Raw genomic sequence first — 12,299 nt, 5'->3', positions numbered from 1 at the left:
GCAGTAATTCTTTCCTCCCACATCTCCGGAGTCATCTGATACAGATTTATTACCTACCCAAAAAGAGAGAGCAACATAAAAACCCACACACAAGTAAGTTTGGGTATTGTCTGCCATTTTCATAATTATGCATCATTTTCACAAAACAGTCCAAGCTATTTTTAAAAAGCCGCACACAGGGAGAGTCACACGCAGAGGTGGGTGTGTAAACAGGCACCATTCCACTGAAGGAGCAGCCTGGAAACTGCAGGGGTCCTCAAGTCTGGGAGCACCGCTGGGTTGGTGGCGACCCCCCTCTGCCTGAACTGTACATCAGAGACCACCGCTGGCAGGGGAGCGGTGCTTTCTAACCCCCGCCTTCCCCTTCAAAGAAGTCACTGAAGGGCAGGTAAAGGCGGGAGAGGTGAGAAGCAGGTCTTTATTACCCAGGGACAGATGACTGGGGCCATAAAATCAGAAGCAGCAAAAGGGAGGGAGGGCCCGCTACTGTGGCTAATGAACGAGATGAATGAGGCCGAGGGTCACACACCACAAGGCCCACCCCCGCTCATCTCCATCCACCTCTGGCTGCTACAGACACTCAGTTCCCGGGGCTGAGCACACAGCATTCCACACGTCTCCCTGGGAATCAGTGCCACTCAATCACCTTTAAAGAACTCTCGCCACACGAGAGAAATACTGACAGGCCGTGCTCATGCTGGCAACTCTGCATTAACTCCACGAACCTTTGCTTTTCAGCATGCTTACCAAAGATCTCTATGCTTTACCCAAGATTTATTACAAATACTTGTGAAAATATGCTTGCTTCCTACGTCTAGAAGCCCTTCAGTTAGCTTCCCTCGGGTCACATCTCTGCTATGTTTTTCCTCAAAATTTAATTTCTCACCCTTTTTGGAAGCAATTCCTCTTGGGCCAAAAATCCCAGCTTGTGCACAGAGGGGTCATAGTCACCGTACTGAAAGGAAAAGAAAGGACAGCAGGCAATTGAGATTCAAAAGACTAAAGGGCTGGGTGTGGTGGCGCACGCCTATAATCCCAGCATTCTGGAGGCTGAGGCAGGAGGATCACTGTGAGTTCCAGACCAGCCTGGGCTACATAGTGAGTTCCAGGTCAGTCTCAACTACATAGTGAGACCCTGTCTCAAAAAACCAAAAAAATAAATACATAAATACATAAATAAACAGACTATTGCCGCTCCCGAAGGAGAGGTGACTCGGTCTCCGTCGCTCCTCCCTGCTCTGGGGAGCAATTCAATTCTGATGACAAGTCAAGATTTCAAAACAAAGATTTCAGCCTTGCGGTTGGTTATCCTTGAATGCAAATACAAAGCTGATTATATCTATGAACAAAGTTGCAAAACCCCTAAAACATGGATGGGTGATGTGGTAATAAGAATATGATATTGGTATGGAAATGTAGCCCTGTTTTCTAACCCTCAGAGAAAGCAGTCACTTCAAAACATTAGCTTTTGAACGGAAACAACAAAACACAACTGGGAGAAAGTTGTGATTAACAACTGCTTCTAAATGGCTGGAAACTGGAGCTGGACTGAAAGGTGGGAACAAGGAATAACATAGGCAGTATTTTTTAATGCCTTTCACTCATAGCTTTTGAAAAATTCTGTAGAAAAAGATGATGTTAACTCTACCACTTGTACTGTACGGATCAAGAAAGGTTAACTGGTTTTGCAAAAGCTGCAGAACAAGTTACTAGAAGGGCTGGAAATAGTCCCCGCATTTTAATTCGTTCTTCCAAGAACAATGACTTAGAAATCTATTTCTTTAATTTTAAAAATCACTCCCTTTTTTTCATTTTTCAGAAAATCATCAAAAACAATAGAACGGGGCTGGGGGTTGGCTTAGTGTAGAGCACTGGCCTATGTTGTGTAAAGTCCTGGGTTTGATGGAGAGACCTAAGGAGGGAGGAAGGGAGGGGGAAAAAGAAGAGAGAGAGGAGGAGAGGAAAGAAGAGAAGGAGATAAAGAGAATATATGAAAACAGACTAACTGTGAAACACACAGAATATAAAATCAAAGCCAGTGATTGTATCGATCAGCATTGACTCAATGGCTTTTCTTTTTACCAAAAACAAGGAGGGGTGGTATTTTAGTATAATCATCATTTATCCTTTTAGCCACCGACATTGGAAAAGCAAAAGACAGGAAAAGACAGGTCAGGCACAAGGCTATTGGCTCTATTCCCACCAAACTGGGTTATCCCAGCAGTAGGCTCCTGTTCCCAAAGGGACTTGTCCACCACACCACAGATATGGGATTGAAAGGAGAGATTCACTGTCAACTTTAAACTGTGCTTCATTCCCTTAACACTCTGACAGTAAAAGCTCTGTGAATTAATATCTCTTATGAATGTCGTAATTATCTTTAAAGTAGCAGAACTGTATTATTTTCGGTGTGGTAAAGGAAGTTTTCAAGTTTAAAATTTTTATATATGCCACAAGTTTTTGTAATCCTGTGTAGGCCTTTATTTGAAAATCTACAGGAGGTTGGGGTATGGCTTGGTGGCAGAGCACTTGCCCAGCATGACAAAGGTGCTGAGTTTGATTCCCAACAACCATGTAGTACAGCAGCTGCAGAACTCAGGAAGGAGGTTCTGGGGGCAGAGGTTCCACTCCAGCTGTCTTTTGTTGTTGTTTTGTTTTTTGGTACAGAGATCGAACTTGGGATCTTACACTTGAAAGGCAGGCAGTGGCACCACTGAGCTAAATCCTGGGCCCCTAGCTCTTTTTAATTAATAGCTATATGACCCTGGAAAGTTTTGGGTCTTGGTTTTCTCTTCTATAACATGGGTGTAACAGTAATTAACTTAACAGGATTCTTCTAGGGATTAAATGAAAGAACACATGCAAAGTTTCTGAGTGATCTTTGACATATACAACCAGATATCAAAAGATCTCTGTTATGGTTTGTGTCTAGATGTCCCCCCAAAGCCTCATGTGGTCAGAGGCTATTTTGGAGGTGGCTGAATCTAGACAGTGTGATTGATTCAAAGAGAGGTTAGGCCCAAGAGCACTAGGATTAAGGGTGTGAGTGCTACCGCCCCGAGAGGTCTCAGCAAGATAAAAGGGGCAGAAAGACACTGCTCATTTCTCTTGTGGTTTCTGATACTGTGTGGCCACCACAAACTGTCTCTCCTCTGTGGCGCCCCTCTGCCACATGCCACTGTAGCTTGGAGCCAGCTGATTATGGACTGAAACCTCTATAAACTGCAAGCTAATAAACCCTTTCCCCTTTGACTTCGGGTGTCAGGCATTTTTTCTCAACAATGAGAGAAAAGTAACTACCGCGATCTCCAAGTCTGTCCTCTTATGTGTCAAATGAGAGCAGGAGACGTGGAAGATCTTGAAGGGGGAGCTCAGGAGTGTGTGTTTCCAGGTGAAAGTCAGCTATAGTTACTGTAACGGTGTCCTCTGCGTTATTTGGGATGGCTCTAGTCACTGTTGCCTCTCCCTAGTTTTTAGAGGGGTAGGATGCAAAAGAAAGCCCTAGCTGCATTTGCAAACTTTTTAACAATGCCAACCAAACTTTAATGCAAAAGTAAGCACATATGCAAAGTTAAAGTTGTAAATTCAGGTTCCCAAGGCTTGCAAGATTAATGATCCCCACTATTAAATTACACGGAGCACCTAGCTACTCCATTGATCAAATCCATTACATCTGAGCAATGCAGAGGTAGCAGAGACGCCGCTGAAACAACTTCCCTACTGGACTAAGTCCATTCACAGCATTAAAGCCACCTTGGTGTCTGTGTCTGCTCTTAGATGTCTCTTTAAAAAACAAAGAAAGAAAAAAAAAGATCTTAAAGTTGTGGCAGTGGTAAATAGAAAGAAAGTCAGACCACTCGACAGATGGATAGCTATTCCTCATCCTTTTATGTAACAGGCGCATTCTGATCCAGGGCATCTTTGCTGTAAGAAAGCTTGGATTTCGGGTCTCTGAATCTGCACGGGCCTGTGCCTAATTTTATATTCATAATTTGGTATTCCAGCTCCTAAATTGATAAACCTCAGGCCTCACAAAACCTGGATCTGCCCCTGATATGAACACAATTAAATTTAAATTCGAGAAGGAGGCTCACCATTGAAAAGTCTCTTGGAGCCAGTTCTCTTTTTCTTTTCCTTTTCCCTCTCTTTCTTTGCTCCTGGGGACCAAACTCAGAGCCTCAAACATGCTAGGCAAGCACTCTGCCACTGAGCCACATTCAGCCCTTGGAGTCAATTCACAAATTAAGCAGAGACTCCTTCTGGATATTAAGCAATTTCCTCTGTTTATATGGATGGAAAATTAGATCAAATGCTTTGAATAGGATTTGCTTAGTATGTATACAGAATATAGATCCCTACCACCTACAGTCACTAAATCCCAGATGGATCAAAAGCTTAAACCTATAAATAAAAAGCCATAAAAACACCAGAACAAAACAGAGAGGATGTGGAAAATAATGGTTGGTGAAGCCATTCTAAAAGTCACAACAAACACAAAGGAAAAGACTAACAAGCCTGATATGTAAAAATGGACAAAAGATTAACACCCAATAAATGGAGTTCCTATTATCAGTCGGAAAACATAAACAATACAGCAGAAAAAGGAGCAAGCCACAAGAAGTTCATTCACAGAGAAAAGACAAATGGCCAGTAAATCTATGAAAAGATGCCTAGCCCCGACGGCAAGCGAGCTAATGCAAATTTTCCTAAAATCTATTTTTCTATTAGATTAGCAAAAATTTAAAAGACTGATAGTATCCACTGTTGGAGAAGATGTGCAAAAATAGGTATCACATACTGTTGTTGGAAGTTAAATTAGGACAATACTTAGGGAGGGTTCTTTGGCCATATCTATTTGAATCTTTTTGAAATAAAATTTATATCCATATAATTTGCCATCTTAAATGTATAATCCAATGGCTTTTAGTATACTCAGCATGTTACACAATCACCACTACCTAATTCAGAACATTTCTCATCACTTTCAAAAAAAAAAATCCTGAACTCCTAATTTCTTTTTCTTCTTGTCCGGTGGAAACCACTAATCTTCTTTCTCTCTGTATACTTGCCTGATATGTACATTCCATATAAATAAAATCATATGGTATATGATTTTCCTTAATATTAGCTAGATTTTAAATACTCAACCTTCAACTCAGTCATGCCATTTATTGGTATCTATCATATGGAAATATTCATATGTGCTCGAAGAGACATATACTGTACAGAGATGTAAAATGCATCTTTTTTTAAGTGTTTCTTTTTTTCTTTTTTCTTTTGCTACTGGGGATCTAACTCAGGTCCTTGCACTTGCGAGGCAGGCAGTGGAACCACTGAGCTAAATCCCCATCTATTTTTTTTTTAAGTGCATCTTTTTAAACAATAGAAAAACAACAGAAATAAAAAAAAACTCTAAATATCCACTAATAAAGATATATTTAAGGGCTGCAGATTTAGCTCAGTGGTTCTGCCATTGGCCTTGTAAGCTCAAGGTCCTGAGTTCGATCCCCAGTACTCCCCCCAAAAAAATGGTGCTAAAAAAAAAGATATATTTAAATAATTCATGGCCTTAAAAGACTAAGGTGGCGGAGGTGGGAGTGCTCTGTTTCCTGACAGTCTTAAATGGAAAGCACATGATTTGCAGGAGCTATATACGATATGATTCTGTTTACATTAAATGTCCACAACAGGCAAGACTTTAGAGACAGAAATCAGGGTAGTGGTTGGCAGAGGACTGGAAGAAAATAAGAGTGACTGCTGGTGGGGATGGGATTCCTTTTGGGGATGATGGAAATGTTCCGGAATTACATAGCGCTGAGGGCTGTACAACATTCTGAATATACTAAAAGCCCAGAGCGGCCACCCAGAAGGAATGTTAGGGGTCCTCGGATACTTCTCTTCATTTTTACTCACTCCTCCACACTAGGTCAATTGACTGTGTTTCCAACAAGCAAATGAGCTCCCATAATATTTCATCCAATTTCTTAATCCCTGCCAATTTTCTACACTTAAAATATGATCTTATCTGGTTGTGGTGGCGCACGCCTATAATCCCATCACTCAGGAGGCTGAGGCAGGAGGATCACTGCAAGTTCGAGGCGAGCCTGGGCTACATAGTAAATTCAAGGACAGCCTGAACTACATAGTGAGCCTCTGTCTCAAAAAACCAATCAATCTGCTGGGGCTTTAGATCAGTAGTGCCATGCCTGTCTCGAAAGCTCAAGGTCCTGAGTTTGATCCCTGGTAACCGAAGAAACAAAAACAATCAATCAATATGAAATGTGACTCGATTATTGCTTTAATTTTTCTTTTTCCTGGATACTAGTGAGTTTGAACATCTTTCTATATTTACAGGCCATCCTCATAGTCTATAAAATGTCTGTTCCTATGCTTTGTGTCCACTTTTCTTTGTATTTCTCCTATAAACTTGAAGAGCTTTTTGTATTTAGGTATGTATCTTTTGTCAATACTCTACCCACACGTGAACTTCTAGAAATCTACCTCATGGGGAAAAAAACCTTTGCACATTCAGTAAAACACTGATTATAAAAGAAGAAAATGTAGAAACAACTGACCTCCCCCTCAGGAGACTGGATAAACTCTGAGTTATTTATGAGTGGCTACCATATAGCAGTTAAAAATCAATGAGCTACATCTATACATATAACATGAATACATCTCAAAATTGATGCTAATACAGACAAAAGTTGTAAAAAGATATACGTAGGAAAAAAAGGATACATAGAAGACAGCACCATTTAAACAATTTTTACCTTCTGGAAATTTTTTTTTTTTTTTGGTACCGGGAATAGAACTTGGGTCCTTGTGCTTGCGATGCAGGTGGCGTCCATCTCTTCCCATCCAACCCACCACTATGAGAGGTGTGACTCTCAGTCTCTCACTCGGACGATTACCTCAGCCTTCTAATGCGCCTCTGTGTTTCCCAATCTGTCCTTCACACATTCATCAAAGACACAGTCTAAAATATAGACCCTAGGGCTGGGGATGTAGCTCAGTGGTTCCGCTGCCTGCCTCGCATCAACAAGGGCCCGAGTTCGATCCCTGGCACCAAAAAAAAAAAAAAAGAAAAGAAAAGAAAAGAAAAGAAATACTAAGTCTTTTCTCCCACCACTCTTCTCTTTCTTCTGAAGGGTTGGAATCTGGAAACAGCATTGAAAGATTCATTATACACCACTCTCTCTCAAGTCTTTTTTTTTTTTTTAACCAGGGATCGAACTCAGGTCCTTGTCAAAATCATGTTTAACACCAAACACTGTTAACATCAAACACCAAATTGTCAATATGAAATCCAACAGGTGGCTTAAACACTTCAAGATGGTTTTGTGTATCATGTGACTGGACCAAAAAGCCCTGCCCATACACGTTCGATTCCAATATAACCCAAATTCCAACAAAGAAGTATGGTTCTTGTTAACTGAGCCATGTGATTAATATTTGTATTTATACTTTGAGTGTAATTGTTTCTTTATGCTTTGGAATTAGCTGTGTCTATATGGTCTAAAGAGCAGGAATACTGTAATAACTACATTTGCACATAATTACATTCCATGTGTTAATGAGCTCAACCCAGTTTCCCCTCCATATTTCTAAAATTCCTTCCTATTCAAAAGGTTATGAAAGAAAACAAGCTGCACAGAATGAAGGAACTAGCAGGACTTACTGTAAAGCTAGGCCTACTGTGATTATAAAAGTGAAACTGGAACTCAATGAAAGGTACTGCTTGATCTCCACAGACCTCCCTCTCACTAGATAGTTCACAGAGCAAAATGCTGCCTCAGAAAAGCAGGACACCAAGTCCCCAACCTGGTTCCACTGTCCCATTCCACTCAAATTCTCTCCATCAAGAAGTGTCTCCCCTGGGCCAGGGATTTAGCTCAGTGGTTCCGCTGCCAGCCTTGCAAGTACAAGGACCCAAGTTCAATCCCTGGTACGTAAAAAAGGAGAGAGAGAGAGGGAGGGAGGGACAGACAGAGAGAGAGAGAGAGAGAGAGAGAGAGAGAGAGAAATGTGTCCCCTGTGATGAGTGTTATCATTGTGTATGTCTCAAATATATTAATAGGACCAGGGATTTAGCTCAGTAGTTCTGCCGCCTGCCTCGCAAGCACAAGGGCCCAACTTCAATCCCTGGTACCATAAATGAATAAATAAATGTTTTGTTATTAAAAGAAAATCCTTAAGAGAAAAAAAAAAGTGTGGTACAGGACTGGGGATATAAATCAGAACACCGCCTAGCATGTGCACGGCCCTGGGTTCAATCCCCAACAGCACCAAAAAAAAAAAGAGTGCGTTATATATTCCATAAAAACAGAATTAACATAAAAATATTGTGACTTTGAACAAATTATTGATCCTCTCTGAGCCTTAAATTCCTCATCTGTAGAACAGGTATAAACTCTCTAACCTTGGCCTCCACAAAACACTACAGCAAGAATTGCATGAAATATTCTTGTAACGCTATTAAACACTATGGACACATAACCTTTTATTAATATTATGATCAGAAATATTCTTTTATTACTAGCCAGAAGTCCTAGAAATTGAAACATGTTACAGTAAACCTTAGTTTCCCAAATGGAGGCTTTTTAAGCAAGAGATTACCTTTATTTGTAAGATCCTTAAAATTGACACCGGAAGACATAGTTAGAACATCCACCTCCATGTGAACTCCATATGCTATCTGAGAATCCCTTTCATCTCCGAGTTAGTAGGGCTTTCCTACAGTGAGATCTGTTGAAGCAAACATCTGCTGGTTCCCTGAAGTGATTTTTTCCCCCCACAGGTGGCCTTTGAATTTGTGGCCCAAAATCCATACAAAGAAAATGTAGCCTTTGAAATTAAGATACCTAGTGTCCTTGAGAGCATGGGCCCCTTCTCAGCGGGAAGAAAGCATGTGAAAAGGAAGTGCCCGGATTTAAAGAAGGTGACAGTGATTGCTTCATCATACCATGGAGATACTGACTGAAAGGACACATTTTTCCTGTTACTAATATTCTTGATCAAAACTTAAAATGAAGCATATGTCTTAGTTGAATCAAGTCCCATTTTCTATTTTCTCAATTAGTCATTTTTCAGGAAATAAAATGGGAAAGGCACAAAATGTAATCACAAAGCCATAATTTCCGTCCCAACAGCTTTATCCAAGGTGCCAAAATGACCATGGGACAACTGCTGAGGGCGTACACTTGCTTCAGTGCTGAATCTACCATAGTTAATAAACTCCATGCCCCACGCCTGGTGAATGCTAAGCAAATATCAGACAACTCATCAAATGATTAAGGCGACACTGGTGCTTCTTTTTTTTTTTGAGACAGGGTCTCACTATGTAGTTGAGACTGACCTGGAACTCACTATGTAGCCCAGGCTGGTCTCGAACTCACAGCGATCCTCCTGCCTCAGCCTCCCAGTGCCGGGATTACAGGGTGTGCGCTACCACGCCCGGTGACAGTGGTGTTTCTATTAGTCTGACCAGTGTATACAACATAGTTCTTTCACCGCCACACACAAATGATAAGTTAGTTACTTCCTTGCTTTGATGTGAAATTGTACTAACCCACCTAAGAGTGAGCTAAAAAGATTTTTTTTTTTTTTTTTTGGCAGCACCAGGGATCGAACTTAGGCCTACTCGCAAGCCCAGAGCTACCGAGCTAATTCCACAGCCCATTTTACTCATTTTTCTAACACTTCAAGGATAGCTTTATTAATGCCAGTAATGAAAAAGAAAAATAGCTGAAATGATTATAATCACAAGTCATCAGAGTGTTTTAACTTTTAGGGATATCTTCTTATACACTTCAGTGAATGGAAGGAAGTAGGGAGACCAAGACAAGGAGTTCTGTCATCAGGCGGGAAATCTGAGGGAACATATATCACCCTGGTCTGGCTCCATGAATAGTGGCCACGTCTACTCAAGAGGCTGATGCAGGAGGATCTTAAATTCAAGACCAGACTAGACAACTTAGTAAGACCCTATCCCCCAGCCAAAAAAGGACGGGTAGAGCCAGGGGTTTAGCTCAGTGATGCCACCACCTGCCTTGCAAGAGAAAGGTCCCAAGTTTGATCCCTGGTACAAAAAAAAAAAAGGACTGGGAATGTAGCTCGGTAGCAAAGTACTTGTCTAGCATACATAAAGCTTGCATACATGGGTTTGATCTCCAGTAATGTAAAGCATGAGGAGGGGGCGTTCAGTGATACATTCTTCTCCCACCACCTCTCTGGTCTGCATTTAATTAAAATGAATGATTTTTTCAGCTCATAAGATGGCTCAACCGAGCACCAATAGTGTTGGGTCATACGCATAGGGCACAAGCCCTTCAGGGGCGAGGGAGGCACAGTGGGGTTCCCACACACATGGCAGAAAGCTCTCAAAACATGAGTGTAGAAGAAGGAACTGGCCAGTAGTTGGGATTGAACCCAAGGCCTTCACCCTGAGCTACATCTTCAGCTTTTTTTATTTTGACACAGAGTCTTACTAAATCCCTAAGTTACCCAGGCTGGGTTTGATTCTTCTGCCTTAGCCTCCCAAGACCTGGGACTTATAACCTAAAGGATTATTTTTGGCTATAATTAGAGAGCACAAATTTATTTATCCTGGTTAATACAATAAAAGGTTGGCACAATGAATGGAATAAGTCACGTGTATATAAGATTTCATAAAAAATTCATCAATCTGAATGAATTCACTTAGAATGAATTCTAATTCATTAGAATGATACAATACACATCATTTGTACATACACACACACACACACACACACACACACGATTATACAAAAGTTAGGAATGTGACGGGAGATTCCCCCCAGTCCACAAATCTCAGTTTCAGGGACAAGTCTTCTCGAAGTCCAAAACTCCAAAGAAACAGAAGACAGAAGCCATTCTTTGCCACAGTTAATATCCAGAAAGAAGCCATATTTCTTTTGTGCACCTACCTTGGCCTGGACAGCGTAAGAAGCCAGGAGCACCGAAGCCTCAGGAGGGCAGTAGATCTTTTCCTCTAAAATCTGCTTCTTCACCTGAAAGAGGCAATGAGGGAGGCATGAAACTGTGCGTGGAAGCAAGCCACACAGGCTGGTCCCAGCAGATGGCTGCAGGGTGTTCTAAATGAGAGCTGCCAAAGCAACCTGTTAATGATTCTCTGACAAAGGGGACAATTTTTTTTTTTTTAAACTGCTGCAGACCGGCTAAGAGTTCAGTCACTGGGAAGATTCTGAAGAGATGATGATGTATAATAGCTCCTCTTTTGGGGCTGGGGGTGTTGCTCAGGGGTATAGCACATGCCTAGCGTATGAGAAACCCTGTACTATATTGAGAAACAAAAACCTCCTCATCTCTCCTCTTCATGGTCAAGGATGAGGAGTAAACACGATCTTCACGGTAACAACAGACTGACATCTGGGCTGTGACAGAGAGCTGTGAACTTGAGAACTGTCATGAGTGCTTGGTCCCAGCTAAGCACTCACAGCACTGGAGGAAATGGAGTCTACTTTGAAATCTATACACAAGACAAAAGCCACCAAGGCCACTGAATTATGACTGCAGAAAAAAGCCATCATTTTCAACGTGCTGCTCTAAGGAAAAAGGAAGTAATAAAATTTGATTGATTCAACTTTTAAGCACACATGAGGTCCAGGAAATATAATTCGTAAGCCATAATGGTGAATTAACATATCTCATTGCACTTAATTTCTTAGAATGGTGCAGCATGTGATCCTCCAGACAGAGAGGCAAGAGAGCCTCGTGAAGTGGGGGCACTGAAACAAACACCACAGGAAAGACAACTCTCTTCACAGATGTCAACAGTCACCACATTCACAAAAGTAGTAAATTTGCCTTGTTCAGTCGCAAAAACACTCAAACATTTCAGTGTGAAAGAAAATCAAGCCAGAGTCACATGAGGGATAGGCACTGCTTCCAAGTGCTTAGGGGAAAGTCATTTCTATAATGCTAAGACATTCTGGGACCCAGGAGATCTTTGTGTGGGTTCATCTACACACAAAAACTCTTCCTATGTTTTAAAGCTGATTTCACATCCTTACAGAGAAAATGAAACCTGAGATATTCTGAAGCTGTGCAACTTTCAAATCCCTTGGCTTCTTTTCAAAGGAACAAAAAAGCAGCTATACTATGGAAAAATGTAAAGGGCTGCCCTTTGACCTGAAAAATTTGGAAAGAAATTTACTATATATGTGGCACGCATATGTATGTATGTGTGTATATATATATATATATATATATATATATATATATATAGCCATTATTTTTATATATATGTGTCAGGT

The 12,299-nt window shown here is 41.1% G+C and overlaps 1 protein-coding gene across 1 annotated transcript in view; it reads right to left on the bottom strand.

The window, feature by feature from the left end:
• Nucleotides 1-5: 5 nt before the first annotated feature.
• LOC117285002 (merlin) overlaps nt 6-12,299 on the bottom strand; it is a gene marked incomplete at its 3' end in the record, with an annotated part of 17,022 nt that continues 4,728 nt past the window's right edge. Inside the window, exons 3-5 of the mRNA XM_033760707.1 lie at nt 10,950-11,033; nt 887-955; nt 6-53 (exon numbers count right to left, since the gene is read on the bottom strand). Coding sequence (XP_033616598.1) covers nt 6-53; nt 887-955; nt 10,950-11,033 — 201 coding nt within the window. The remainder of the gene's footprint in view (nt 54-886; nt 956-10,949; nt 11,034-12,299) is intronic.

The sequence above is a fragment of the Fukomys damarensis genome, unplaced genomic scaffold, assembly GCF_012274545.1.
Source record: "Fukomys damarensis isolate Sample0158 unplaced genomic scaffold, DMR_v1.0_HiC HiC_scaffold_73763, whole genome shotgun sequence".
NCBI classification, from domain to species: domain Eukaryota; kingdom Metazoa; phylum Chordata; class Mammalia; order Rodentia; family Bathyergidae; genus Fukomys; species Fukomys damarensis.
The sequence above is the reverse complement of the archived record's forward strand: the minus strand, read 5'-3'. Positions and strand labels throughout refer to the sequence as shown.